This window comes from Physella acuta, unplaced genomic scaffold (genome assembly GCF_028476545.2).
Source record: "Physella acuta isolate Inbredline_101_S28 unplaced genomic scaffold, ASM2847654v3 ptg001768l, whole genome shotgun sequence".
NCBI classification, from domain to species: Eukaryota; Metazoa; Mollusca; class Gastropoda; family Physidae; genus Physella; species Physella acuta.
In genome coordinates this window covers 140,549-156,593 of record NW_026733278.1, presented here as the reverse complement: position 1 = coordinate 156,593, position 16,045 = coordinate 140,549, and the positions used below count along the sequence as shown (strand labels likewise).

Genomic DNA, 16,045 nt, shown 5'->3' with positions numbered 1-16,045 from the left:
CATCCATCCATCCATCCATCCACCCATTTATCCATCCATCCATCAACCCATTCATCCACCCACTCACCCATCCATCCTTCGGTCCATCTGTCCACCCACCCACCCACCCTTTCTATTATACTTTCTTGCGTAAACCTACACTGGTATAATTTATGTATACACCAATTATATTGCAGTCGTTTTTCTAGGGTGTGTTATTTTCCAGGTCGTTTAAAAAAACATCACAAGACAAAGCAAATCAGGTTTCAAAGACTATTAACGGAATTGCACATTTGCAATATTTAGATTTTACAAGATATTCATCTTACATACATGACTACATATTTGACGGCATGCATAATCTGCGAGTTTTAAAATTATCATATTCTTCTAAAATGATGTGCAACGCCATTATGAGTCTCCGGAACCCTATGACCGAATTTCCCTTCCTTCAAGAACTTGAGCTGCGACAGTGTGCCTTCAAACAAATTCCAGTTCAATTCATTTTTCCCAAAAGTCTAAAAGTATGCAACTTACGCAAAAATAAGTTAACATATTTCCGGCCATCTACTACTAGACAAAGTAATTTAACTGAACTTAACTTATCCTTCAATAAGTTTACTGGTCTGTCAGATGAAATGTGCAAAGAACTGATAAGGTTAAAATCTATAAACCCAAATTTTGTCGTAAACTTTGATGGTAGTAACTTTGATTTCATATGTACAAATATTGGGATTTTAAATTTACTTGCAAGTAGCCCGCAAATTTTCACTGGCTTAATACATATAAAATTAACAACTCAATCAAATGCTGTCTTCTATTACACGGAAATGGTTGCACAACTTCCAAGACTGACACAAAACTGTCTGATAGAAGAAAACTTCAGCTTTGTGTTGACGACATTTTTCACCCATCTCCTGTGTTTGCTTGTTCTGTCCGTGTTTTTCCATTACCGCTGGAAGCTGAGGTACCTCTACTTTATTGGTCAAAGGCGGCTTCACATCGGTGGACGTTTGGTCAACTACAACCCACAAGTTGATGTCTTCGTCACGTACGACGAGGTACAATATTATAAGTAAAAAATACACATGGCGTGTGCTTAAAATTCTTTCACACGGTCAGTATCACTATCAGAGTAAAAGTACAGTTTCCCTTTCAAACCTGACGGTTTATGGGGCAAGTTAAGTAGAGTTCTCTTGTTTCTGTGACCTCGACATATGAAGAGAAAGTGTGGTCAGCACTATGCCCAGCCGCCTTTACTTTCCCTAACGTGAGTTAGGTACCCATCAGAGTTGGGTTGACTCATGGACGGTCTACTGACTTTAACCCTGATTCGAACTCCAGCCTTACGGATTAGCAGTCCAGCTCTCTACCGCTAGACTACTCTGTCACTATCAGAGTACTTTACCATTATTAAACAATAATGAAAGACTAAATATATTATCAGTTTTTAAAATTATTATATTGAAATAGCCTTTAAATAATTTATATTGATACTTTGAGATAATTTCTTCTCATTAACTTAATGCATTTTGTTTTGTCGATTAAATCTCATCCTATATTGTCCCCAGGGTGAACTAAGAATCCGACAGATTGTAAGAAATATTATCCTGCCATTCCTGAGAGAAAAGAACATCTCTTACATTTTAGGAGAAGTGGACTTTCCAGGTGGGGACATGGTGTCACACATCAGTGGAGCTATAACTGGCACAAGAAAAACGCTGGTCTTGTTGTCTGAAGATCTTTTCTTGGATCACTATCGAGAGTATGAGATGAACCTGGCCATCATGCGAGAGTTCAATGTTCGAGGTCAGGTTATCGTTCCTGTCTTTGTTGAGAGGGTCGACTTGAATACATACCCACCTGAAGTAGAAACTTATTTAAGGAATCAGCTGTACAGGTGTCTGGTCTACAGAAATAACCAAACTTTCTGGACACTTCTGCTACATGCTATTAGAAATGACAAATAGAACAAGGTATTGTTCTATACCACATTGTTCTATATATATTGTTCTATTGTTATATACCACAGTCTACGTTTTACTGGGGCCAATCTACAAGAACATTGTACTGTTTGGTCTATAGAAATAAGCAAACTTTTTGGACACTTCTGTTACACGCCATTACAATCGAGAAGTAGTTTGATGTTTATAACATACTCTGGTAGCTATACTTTGAAACATAGATTTCTTTTTTAGCTCTTTTTTCAATGTAAAGTTTTAAACTTATAAGTTAACCTTCCTAATATATAAAAGCCCATCTGCGCACCCTCTCTCTCTTTCTCTCTCTCTCTCTCTCTTTCTTTCTCTCTCTCTCTCTCTCTCTCTCTCTCTCTCTGTCCGCGAGTATTTTTTAGGCGATGTGATCAGTATGTTCAGCGATATATGGAGAACTTAAAGATACGGACTTTTTTTGAAAATAATATGGTGGGTGTTATAAATGTATAAACTAAATTTAATTAAAGAAGGGAAATAAAAATTAAGGCCTATTAGAATATAGAAACACGATTTTAATTTTGCAACGGAAAAAGCGTTTATTGTTTTAAAAAGAACGCAATAAACAATGACATAAACAATGACGTCATATGCCACTTTTTTAAAACTACGGAAAGAACACACAACTAATGACGTCTTCCAATTTTAGAATATGAAAAAGGAACCGTTTAATTGAAATTTGATTTAGATCTAAAAGATCTACTATTCAAGACGTATGAAATGTAAACAATTTATTTCTGGGCCAAAATTAATACAAATTACTTTAAAAAACAACAAAATACCATTCTTCTTCTTCGTTCTTAATTTTTAGTGTAGGGAGGGATCGAGCCTAATCTGCAAGAGGGTTTGAACTCGAGACTTTTTTTTTTAATTTATTAACCATGAGCTTTGCCGACTCGACCATGCATCCATCACATTTAAGGATTACGTGTCAACTGGTTATGCGCCATTGAGGCCATTGACTCCGATTTCAGCTTGCTGTTCTTTTTGGATTTGCTTCCATAGCCTTTGTCCAACCAAGAACAAACAAGACAGCAGTTGTTTGATTTTGGATTTGTCTTTCCTAGAAGAGTGGTTGTCCCCAACTAACGAGCCTCGTCTGCCCGAGGGTTCGAACTCGAGACTTTTCGGTTTAGCAACCATGAGCTTTACCGACTCGACCACGAACAGCTGGGTTTTTAACGGAATTGTGTATGTCTCTTCAGAAGTGTGTGCATTTAATATGGTGTTGTGTTGCCTAATAATGTATATAATTTAGTTTTTCTAATAATTATTGGTAGCCTTTGTTATTTTTAATGTGCTGGTTTTTTTAAGCTTTTAAGTTATTTATTTGATTTTAAATGTGCCGGATTTTTAACTATTTAGTTATTTCTTTACTTTGTCACTAATATCTCAAAGTGTGGTGTTGTTTTTTGACCAAAAACTATTTTATTAATTATTTTAACAAAATACGCATGACATAAAAAATATATAAGCTTATAATTCACGTGTAACGGGTACCGACGGCTAATTATTAGAGAGCGAGTTTAAGTTGAACAATGTCTACCAAATTTAATGTTACCAGTGGTACGTTTTATTCAGATTCAACAAATCAGTAGACCAAAATGATCAAGAACATTGCTTTTTATTTTTAAATGTGCTTCCAATTATATGATCATAACCCAGATACATTTTTTTTAAATTTTATATATATACTAATAGATATTGCCTTTTTTTCTATGTTTATGTTCCGTCTATTTATTTTTTATTCAAACTTTTAAAAAAATATTTGCTTTTGTTTCTTGTTTATTGTGTTACATTATTTTCCGTAAAGTTATATGGATGTTTTTTTGCACTTATTGGTTATATTTTTTATTTAGATAACTTAATTTTTCTCAGCTTTAATTATCCAAGATCTTAGATAGAGTACTTCACAAACCAAGTAATTTCGCTCAGTATGCCTCTACACTGCATTTTCTTCCATTTATTGAATAAAACATATTTTTACGTGTATACACCCACAGGGAGCATGTCATGACTCCTGACAATATTTCCGTCTATTAGAATTACCCTCAATTCTTTACTTCCAACCAACCCAAACCGAAAGAATAAAGCGATTTAAACAATTACAATCAATAAATAAATAATAAATACTGATACGTTTCATAGTTACATTAATGTAAATGTTAATGTAAGCAATAGGCACGCTATACAGTAGTGTCTGGAGGAGAGAGATAAAATATTGTTTGAAGTGTCTGAATCTACAAATAAAGAAATTTTGCTATTGAAAGCAATTTGTAAGTAGGACCTGCTTAACAGAAGTCAATGTATTGTTAGATAAACATGTAAATCTTGAAACCAATCAGTCTGAACATAAAAGATAAGAACAGAAATACGTTCAGCAAGTATGACACATCTTTTGATGCAAAATCTATGAGAGGCACGCAAGTTGACTGCTATGTGTCAAATCAATCACGTGGTCTCCATGCTAAGTAAAAAGTTTTACATCGTGATGTTTTCAATGTGACAAATCTGCATTTCCTTATTTACATCCTCACTGCCAGCGGTGGATTCATAAAGATCAGATTTTGTTAATTAGGAAAACTTGAAAATCCAAAATTTGGTCATGTTACTAAACAGGAAGTTTAAAATATTTTAAATGCTCCATCGACCTTAATTATATGGGAGTATTTGTGCAAAGTTGGATTTGGGGCCTCTACATGTAAAAAATGCTAATTAAGCTTGGAAAAAAATATTTTTAGGAAATTGATGTTTTAATAAATTTCATATTCCTAGAATCGAAAACAGTTTCAAGTACATTTTTCTATTTTAATTATAATTTTAAAGACACCACCCTATGCTTAAAAATCAACTTTTTAATCAAATTTCTGAAATTTTGAGTTGATTTTTATAAAGCAACTAAAAAGAAAAATATAGTATATTATATATCATTTTTTTCGTCTGTTAGAGCCGTAAACGATACTCTACATTCGAATACAGTTATTTTACTTGCAAATGTGATATTTCAATAGCGATTTCATTGGTCCTATTTGTATTCTCAAGCCGTACCTTAGTAATGACCTTTCTGCGCATGCGCAGTGATCGAGTTCGACGGATTTTTGTCAACAAACAAACATGGCTACGTGATTGTCTATATATATAATTCTCTTCTGGGATCAGTTAGAAAACAAGCTGCAAGCGCCTCCTTGCAGTCCCCTCTCTTTCTCTCTATCACTATCACTACCACCCCCCACCCCACCCCAACATTGTCTGGTGAGCGGTGTTCACTCTAAATTTTTACAAAGCTAAATGTTTACATATCGAAGATCCGTACAGCCGGGTTTCTATTAGGGGCAGATAATTTAGTTCGATTTTAAACTTACAGGAGGTAACTAAGAAATAACTAAGAGGAGGCTGCTTTCACGGGGGGGGGGGGGGGGGGGGTGGGGTGTAGGTGGTGAGAGAAAAATACTAAAATAAAAATAACAAATGTCAGCTTTTTATGACTTTGTTCCCTTGGATTTAAAACCACTCTTACGTTGAGACATTTTAAGAAAATCATTAATTCCTTTTTTAGAAAGTTTTTTTTTATCCGACTATCTTATGCGATACATTAAAGAATTACAAACTTTATCTAATAATAGCTTCACAATAAATAAGCTGAAAAAAATATGTCTGCAAGTTGTTGTTTTCATTATTTTACTTTTAATTGTAACTTAAGGGACGGTGTGGTCGAATGACAGAGCGTTGGGCTGCCAGCCTGAAAGTCTTGTGGTCGGATCTCTGCCCAGTGAATCTCTAGGTCTAAAGAGGAGCTTTCATTAAATACATTATGTCTTAATCAAACACATGCGGTACATGAAGATATTGATATTGATACAAACAATTAAAATTAAATGCTGTACATGTTCTATGTAGCTTGGAAATTTTTATTTATTCGTCGGAGTTTAAGATTTCCATAATCTATATATAAATAATTCTCTTCTTGGAGACGTTAGAAAACAAGCTGTAATCGCGCCTTGCCGTCCCTTCTCTTCCTCTCTAGGAAGTCTGGTGAGCTGTGGTTCACGCTAAATGTTTACAATCGTAGAGCCGGGTTTAGTGACGGCTATTAAGGGCAGATGATTTAGTTTGAAACGATTTTAAACTTAGGGGAGGTAGCAGAGAGGAGGCTGCTTTCACGGGGGGGGGGGGTATGGGTTGGGGGAAAGGAGGGGGTTATCGTCCTTAACGACTTACTGATAGTGTTTTAAAGCAAATATTTTCAGTGACAGCAGCGGTACTGTCGAATTCAACAAATTATGAATAACTGAAAAGTAGAAAATAAAACAACTAAATAGCGGCGTATACGCCGCGGGTGCGGGTCGACTTGTAGGAATTATTTCTTTAAAATATACTTATTGAGAACATAATGCCATACTGAAAATGTGTATTTAATTTAAAATAAATGAATTATATAAACAGATCTTACAATTATTTACTACACATTAACACAGAAACACAAACACTTCAAAACGCAGATTAACACAGTCTCACACATTCCACATGCGCACAGATCCTCGAAAAAACAACTTAGCGCACAAATCATCCCATCACTCATCGATCTAGACTCATAATTGATGAACCTAAAGCTATGGATGACAGGTATGACGCAGAATGCCAACAATTACTAGTAGCCATGAAAGAAGATAAAGATTTTGGGGCGTATGTAAATCATTTTGAGCAGGGGTCTCCAAACTTTTCAGTCCGAGGGCCGCATTAACTATCAAATTTCAGTTCGGGGGCCAGTTAATTACAAAAATGTCTTTGATTTTTCTGGGCAAAGTTCCTCAGCCATCACCAACAAACGTTTTTTCCGTAGACAAAAAGATCGCCGCGGGCCGGATGAGAGGACCTCGCGGGCCGGATCCGGCCCGCGGGCCGTAGTTTGGAGACCCCTGATTTTGAGAACCAAGCTTGGAGTCTGAGCATCGCCCCCAAGGTTTGGTCACTCATGCTCACAGACAAATTGAATGGTCGACTCAAATTGTTTCTTATTAGACAAGGTCTGAAACAGGTGCACGACTTCGAGTTTGTTAACTTAAACTAATGACACTCAGGTTTTACCGAAGAACAATACAGACGTCAGTTCCAATAGCTAATGCCGATTAAAGAAGACATGAAAAGTTTTGCTGTCAACGTTGCAGCTTCTCCAAAAACTTGGTTCTGGCAGTCAAAAACTCGAAGGAAAATTACGAAGATCTGGTCAACTTACAAATGATAGATAGAATAAAATCTGTTGTCAAACTCGACGTCTTGGGGAGGCTGAACAATGCTGCCATGATTAAGTGTGGAGGACAACCTTAAAGGTATTAATAACTACAAAAACACTCAGCATGGTGGTAACGATGCTAGTAACCCAAAACACCGCATAGTTTGCTGTAGGCTCAACAACTAATAATTCACCGTCCATGCACGACATCGAGAGAAAACACATGCTACACATGAATTGATGGGAGGGGTGTATAGGGGTGGTCAAAGCTCCACTGTAGTCGAACCTCCTATGGTCCAACCCCCTATGGTCAAAGCACCTGAGGTCAAAGCACCTAGGACCATAGGGGTGATTAGGCCACACTGCGAGAGTGTATCCCACCTCTAGACGGGATCGTAACAAGCCGTATTGTGTTGTTCTATGTTAAGTGTATTCCCTAGAGAGAAAAACTCAACACCATTCATTCTTTATTGTGTTACGATTTTTTTGTATTTCCGTTTGTTTTCTGCTTTTTTCTTTATAAATAATTTAGGACTTTTGTTTTTGTTTCTAAGCTATATTCAAACTTTTTCTTCCTATACTGCTTTTCTTTGGGTATTTTTGTTTTAAACTTATGCTTTTATTCCTTTTACTTAATTTCTATAAAAAGATAAACGTGATTCTTTTATTTACTCGTAATTTTTATGTATTTAGGTACCTTATATTCTTACTATTTAATTGTTCAAATTTTCATAATGACTGCTTAGCTTATTTTAAGTTTTTTTTTAAAACTTCACCTTATTTCACCCTACTCTTACTTTTCCCTCATTTTATTGAATAAACCGGTTATTTAACCTTTCACCTATTCGCGAATATAAACACAGGAAGCAGGTCATGACCCCCGTCAATAACCCCTGTCCGTTAGAACAAACCCCGATTCTTTATCTCCTGCTACTTAGTCTATTACGAAAGAATAAAGTTATATAGGCCTACGCCATCAAAGTAAAGAAATGAAATAAATGATGATGTTTACAGTTATTTTAATATAAAAGTTAATGTAAACAATATTGTCGCTATATAGAGGCGATATACGAGAGATAAAATTTGGATTATAGACCCCAGCCCCCGTCCACACGCGTTCATTTTCGACGACACGCCCCCCCCCCCCCCCTCTTCAATGTGGACCCCCACAAAACTTTAGTAGACCTTTTAAAACTTACTACCAAGTTACTATTTCAATAACATGTATTGTGTACATATTAACTGATTTACGATTTAATAGTTTCGATAATGTTTATTAGTATGCCTAATAGTAGAATCTAGAGTGTAGAGAGAAATTTTTAAAACGTCTGAAACGTTAAAGTATGAATCTATTATTTATTTCAATGTTTTCCAACAAACAAAAACTCAAGCAAAATATTAAATACTTTATGTGTGTATGTGTTGGGGGGGGGGGGGTGCTAAAAATATTATTCTATGTACTCGTTGATGGATTTTATTATTTAATACGAGCATTTATAAGATTAATAAACCACAAGGCCTCCTTCGGTTCATGACCTCTATTTCTGTTTCTGCATCGTTAACTTACGAAAGAGGAGCTATTTGTTTTATTAGGGTTCGTCCATAAATGACGTAATGCTGCAAATGGGTGGCATACTGAGATGTGACGTCATATCAGGCTTTGGGTCCTGGCTTTTTGTGACGATGTGTCATCACGTTCAATTGCGCGCCATAACGTTCAATAGGTGCGCAATGGTTTTTAGTCATGCAACTCTAGTGTTGATAAAATATGTAAAGTACTAAAAAAAATCACAAAAAAAAACCCAACGTTTTAATAACAAGCTTTTATGGGGAACAGGGCATTACCACCCCCTCCCCCCGTCAATTCCCCCCCGGACATTGCCCCCCCCCCCCCCCCGACATTACCCCCCGTAACGTTTTTTATGAAATTTTTAATAATAAAAACAAGGTTCGAAGCATTCAATACTAGTGCGGCGTAGTGCAAATTTAACTTGTTAGATAAACTATTTTTACCTATTTAGTATTATTTATCAATCTGATATGAAAACGGGGCTGGAGATATTAATAAATTAGAAAATGTTACAATTTTAATGGTGTTATTAATAAATCGGGTTTTACTTTTAATTTTTAATTCTTTTTAGCTGCATTGTTATTTTAATTATTTATTTTATTACTACTTTTATTTAGAATTTAATAGAATTTTAGAAAGACTTCATAAAAAAATTAAGTTAGTAGAGCGGTCTTTAGCGTAACTAACAATCGTACAGTGCGCTTTAGTACAACTATTTTCTTTACTAAGTGATAATGTAATTCAATGTAATTTTGCGATTTTATTTAGCAAAAAAGCGCCCCCTTCACTGCACCATCTTGATAAAAGTCACTACCTTTTTAAACGTTTAAACTATACGCTGTAATACAATTGGTTTCTTTTATAAGTGGTAACGATTGTCGACTCACCAATATTCCGATTTTAGTCGCGAAAAAGCGAACCCCCCCCCCCCCCTCCCCAAACTAGGAAAAGTTGGAAAGCGGTATATTATCATTTTGTCTATGTTTCTTCATTTTGTCCATTGCTATCTCTCTAACTTACCTATTCCTGTAGCTATCCATATCCTTTTCCTTATCCCTATCCCTATCTCTATTTTAAACACTCCCGTTTTCCCTTTTCTTTCTGTCCATATAACCGTTTCTAATTGAAGTTTCCCTATCATTATTTATCTCTCTATCTTTTTACCTGTAATTACACCTATAGCTGTAAATGTACACATTACTTTACCTGTAACAATTATTACTTTATCTCTTTCTCTAAATGAACGGTAGGTGATGATCTTGAAGTAATATCCTACTGCAATTGTTTGGGTGGGAGCTATGTTTAGGGGGTTATGCACAATGAGTAATTGATTTGACAACTTAATGACAGAGGTGGATGAATGCCGGAGAGTAATTCAAAGGGTCTTTTGGACACGTTTTATTCCCCTGTCCCTTTCAGCTTGTCACGAATCTTAAACAAAATCACCTGTATAGAATTTTTATTTATCCTAAGTTAATGCGTAAACTAATATATAACACTTAACTAATAGTTTGTTTGACCTACATTAACACTTAATCCAACACAAGCTCTAATATACCCTATGCTAATACGCACAGTTACTAGAATAACTAACTTTAGGGAATTTTGGGGCATTAAAACTAGTGTTTTAAACGGACACAAATTTTGAAAATTCATAAAAAATTAGTTTGAAGATATGAATTGATTGTTTATTGGGCTTAAAATGTAATATTTTATGAATGATGGAAAACCTACGATGGGGTTAATTTTTCAAGATGGCCGCCGTTGTCATAGTTACCAAGATTTTTTCACCCATTGTTTTTAGTGGAAATGCATATGCGGATGTATCTTAATAAGGCTGTAAAGAAATAACTGTTTTCTAACGAGTATTAAAAAAGTTTTTTTACCGGAGCCTTCCCCCTTAAAGGAGCAGTATGATTAACCTAATACATTTGTAATCATTTCAGAGGCGTAGCGACCCTTCCCGGCGCCCGGTGACAAACTTTTGATTTGCGCCCCCCCCCCTCAAGATTTCGATTTGCACCCCTCCCCTCAAACTTTCGACTTGCACCCCCTCAAGCTTTCAATTTATTTTTCCAACCCAGTTTGGCGCCCCCTAAGGTCGGCACCCGGGGACATATGTCTAAGCCTAAATCGGTGTTTTTAAAAGATTAAAAGATGTTGGCTGAGGAATGACGTATTTTTAGATTACGAGGTTTGGCTTTTTGTGATAAAGAATGATAGTGGGGAGAAGGAAAGATAAAATCGTCAGAAAAACGTGAGGTCATTTATCGATGAAAGTCGAAACAAACAATTACTTAAAGATAACGGGTAACTTTATCTATATCTATATCTATATCTATATCTATATCTATATCTATATCTATATCTATATCTATATCTATATCTATATCTATATCTATATCTATATCTATATCTATATCTATATCTATATCTATATCTATATCTATATCTATATCTATATCTATATCTATATCTATATCTATATCTATATCTATATCTATATCTATATCTATATCTATATCTATATCTATATCTATATCTATATCTATATCTATATCTATATCTATATCTATATCTATATCTATATCTATATCTATATCTATATCTATATCTATATCTATATCTATATCTATATCTATATCTATATCTATATCTATATCTATATCTATATCTATATCTATATCTATATCTATATCTATATCTATATCTATATCTATATCTATATCTATATCTATATCTATATCTATATCTATATCTATATCTATATCTATATCTATATCTATATCTATATCTATATCTATATCTATATCTATATCTATATCTATATCTATATCTATATCTATATCTATATCTATATCTATATCTATATCTATATCTATATCTATATCTATATCTATATCTATATCTATATCTATATCTATATCTATATCTATATCTATATCTATATCTATATCTATATCTATATCTATATCTATATCTATATCTATATCTATATCTATATCTATATCTATATCTATATCTATATCTATATCTATATCTATATCTATATCTATATCTATATCTATATCTATATCTATATCTATATCTATATCTATATCTATATCTATATCTATATCTATATCTATATCTATATCTATATCTATATCTATATCTATATCTATATCTATATCTATATCTATATCTATATCTATATCTATATCTATATCTATATCTATATCTATATCTATATCTATATCTATATCTATATCTATATCTATATCTATATCTATATCTATATCTATATCTATATCTGTATCTAGATCTAGCTCTAGATCTAGATCTAGATCTATATATATATTTATATCTATATCTATATATATATATATATATATATATATACATATATATATATATATATATATACATATATATATATGTATAGAAATATATATATATATATATATATATATATATATATATATATATATATGTATATATATATATATATATATAGCAATGTGTATGTGTCTGTCTATCTGTCTGTTTGTCTTTTATGCATTACTACACCTTTCATCAGATCACCATGAAACTTTGGGAATACTCTTGGTGAGGTTCATGCGATTAAAAAAAAAAAATCAAATTCACAGGGTCAGCGCCCCGGGGGAGGTGCGATTTTTTTTTTCTTTATATACGGTATAAAAAAATAAAAGTCGATTGCGGTTTCACACCGATCATCCGATCGCCATGAAACATTGTGGAGTTGATAAGAACACCCCAGACTTTCTTCTATTCCCGCGGCAACGCGCGGAGACTGGTACGCTAGTTGTTATGTAAAAACTTGTTATTAAGACGTTTTTATGAATTGCTTTGACCAATATTTTTTATTAATATAAAAAAAACAAATAATTAAACTCTTGTTCGGAAGCTTTTTTTAAAAAAATGATCTTTTATATTTCTGTTTTCCTAATCATTGATTATGTTTGTTTTAATATCAATTTAAATCAATTAAATGTATGCTACTGTTGCATTAAGAATGGTCATCATTACATTTTTTCAAAGTACACTATACAACCTTTCACGGAAAGAAGTACATCATGAACACACTGAAGGCAATGGTGTATCGAATTTGGAATATTTAAATGTGTCTGGGTGCAGTATGCGGTCATTTCCAAATAGTGAGCTGCTGAAAGGAATGAATAATCTAAAAGTATTAGACATATCAAGGTCTAAACATTGCCAATATATTTTATTTTCTAATGATATATCAACATTAATTTCGCTAAGAGAACTGACATTAAATAGATGTTTTACGGGAAGTATTCCCAATTATTTATTTTTCCCAAAAAATCTGAAAAAATTACATTTAAAGGAAAATCGCTTAACTGTATTCCTATCTTCTTCAATTAAACAATATGCATTGACTTATTTAGATTTGTCATTTAATAGATTATCAGGACTATCCGATGAAATGTGCACCGAACTGGAAAGATTTCAGTCTGAAAATAGTAGTTTTAGATTAAATTTACAAGATAACGAATTTCATTTTTCATGCACAAATATTCAGATTCTGCATTTGTTAGCTTACCGTCAACACATGTTTGTTGATGTAGCAAGCATGAGATTTAGCACAGAAAAAAATGTCTTTTACCACAAGGAAATGGTCGCACAACTCCTTAGACTGACACAAAACTGTCAGATAAAAGAAAACTTCAGCTTTGTATTGACGACATTTTTCACCCATCTCCTGTGTTTGCTTGTTCTGGCCGTGTTTTTCCATTACCGCTGGAAGCTGAGGTACCTCTACTTTATTGGTCAACGGCGGCTGCACATTGGTGGACGTTTGGTCAACTACAACCCACAGGTTGATGTCTTTGTCACGTACGATGAGGTATAATATTTTAAGTTAATACACAGGGCGTGCGTTTAAAGATTCCTTTTCAAAATAGCCCATTTCTTAGATAAGGTTATTTTTAATTATTAAACTTCAGTTCTCTTATAAACTCTCATAAAATAAAAAAGACTAAATATAACATAATGTTTAAACATTATTATATATAAATAACGTACACCAAAATTCTTACTATTCTAAGTTTAGGAATAAAATTATGCCAACTCTTTTTCAAACCATTTCTACTGATACTTTGAGATATAATTTTCATTTTATTAGTTGATGCTTTATGTTTTGTCGATGTAATATTAAATCTCAACTTGTTTTGTGAACAGGGTGAACCAAGAATCCGTCAAATTGTAAGAAATATTATCCTGCCATTCTTGAGAGAGAAGAACATCTCTTACATTTTAGGAGAAATAGACTTTCCAGGTGGGGACATGGTGTCACACATCAGTGGAGCTATAACTGGCACAAGAAAAACGCTGATCTTGTTGTCTGAAGATCTTTTCTTGGATCACTACCGAGAGTATGAGATGAACCTGGCCATCATGCGAGAGTTCAATGTACGAGGTCAGGTTATCGTTCCTGTCTTTGTTGAGAGGGTCGACTTGAATACATACCCACCTGAAGTAGAAACTTATTTAAGGAATCAGCTGTACAGGTGTCTGGTCTACAGAAATAACAAAACTTTCTGGACACATCTGCTTCATGTCATTAGAAACAATAAGTAGTTTGATATCTATAACCTATTCTGGTTGCCATATATTTAAACGTAGATTGTTTTTTTTGTAATATATTTTTCAATGCATAATTTAGCAAAATAGCTTTAATATTTTTAATTCACCATTTTGTTAACAGTAAACAATGAGACAGCTTAAGCTTAACCATATCCACCATTGTAAGTTTTATTTATATTCAACAAATCAGTAAACCATTATGATTAAGAAATTTGCTTTTTATTTTTGAATCCGCTTCCAGTTATAGGATCATGACACATGTCGTTTCTTTTTCTTCACTTTTAATGAACTATTTTTTTCTCTGTTGATGTTCTGTCGATTTTTAAAAATTCAAACATATTTCTTGTAATATTGCTTTTGTATGTGTGTGCTGTTTGTTTTGCTGTTTGTTTGACAATTTATGCTTTTAAGAATTATTTTGTATTACATTATTCTTTGTAAAGGTATTGGAATGCATTTTTGCATTTATTGGTTATTTATTTAATTTAGTGAACTTAATTTATCTGCTTTAATGAATCGAAATTTTTGAATTAGTGCTTCACATTGAATTAGTGCTTCACAAATCAAGTTATTTCGCTCAGTATGCCTCTACCCTCCATTTTCTCCCATTTATTAAATAAAACATTTTTTTAATCGTTTCACTAATTCGAGAATATACTCATAGGGAGTAGACCATGACTCCTTCAATATCTTCAGTCTTTAAAATTAACCCCGATTCTTTACTTCATACCAACCCGTAGATTACAAAAGAAAAAAAGTGTTTTTTAAAGAATTAAAAGAAATAAATGGATAATAAATATTGATCATTTTCACAGTTACTTGAATGTAAATTTTAATGTAAACAACAGGGACGCTATACAGTGTTGTCTGAACGTGACCGATAAAAAATTGTTTGAAGTGTCTAAATCAACAAAATTATTCCGTCAAACTTGTGCTCTTGAAAGCAATTTGTATGTAATCTTTACTTAACAGATGTCAATATAATGTTAGATAAAAATGTTAATCTTGAAACCAGCCCGTCTGAGCATAAAAGATAAGAACAGAAATACGTTCAGCAAGTATGACACATCTTCTGATGCAAGTATCTATTAGAGGGCAAGTAAATAGTCTGCTATGTGTCAAATCAAGCACGTGATCTCCGTGCTAAGTAAAAAGTATTACATCGTGATGTTTTCAATATGACAAATTTGGATTTCCTTTTTACATCCTCTTTGCCAGCAGTGGATTCAAAAAGATCACCTTTTTTTTGTTTATGAGGCAAACTCGAATTTGCAAAATTTGGCTTATTAGTGACAGGAACTTTAGAATATTTTAAAATGCTCCAACGACCTTAATTATATGAGAATAATTGTGCAAAATTCGTTATTATAGCTTAATGTTCATGAGTTAATAAAAAAAAAACCAAGAAATATTTCATTTTGCGTATTACTCGCTACGCCATTTGTAAAAAAAATAATTTAGTTTTTGAATTTTTGTAACAAGATATTTTAATACAAATGCTTTATTAAATAAACAATATTTATTATATTAGGCTTGAAGGCGATTTTGCTTGATGCAAACTGAGAGATGAATATTCTTGAGTATCAAGAGATGGTATTGATTAAAGTTCATGTATAGAATGAACAAAAGTGATTCTTCACACAAACGTAATGTCAAAGATGT

General features: G+C 33.2%; 2 protein-coding genes across 2 annotated transcripts; both read left to right on the top strand.

The window, feature by feature from the left end:
- The first annotated feature begins 809 nt into the window (after positions 1-809).
- LOC131930404 (toll-like receptor 4) lies at positions 810-1,949 on the top strand. Its single transcript, XM_059286869.1, has 2 exons — positions 810-1,040; positions 1,551-1,949. Exons 1-2 carry the CDS (start codon positions 810-812, stop codon positions 1,947-1,949), a joined length of 630 nt encoding a protein of 209 aa, XP_059142852.1.
- Positions 1,950-13,412: 11,463 nt separating this feature from the next.
- LOC131930403 (toll-like receptor 4) lies at positions 13,413-15,475 on the top strand. The gene is made up of 3 exons (XM_059286868.1): positions 13,413-13,643; positions 13,979-14,216; positions 15,399-15,475. The coding sequence occupies exons 1-3, from the start codon at positions 13,413-13,415 to the stop codon at positions 15,473-15,475; spliced, it is 546 nt and encodes a 181-aa protein (XP_059142851.1).
- The last annotated feature ends 570 nt before the right edge of the window (positions 15,476-16,045 follow it).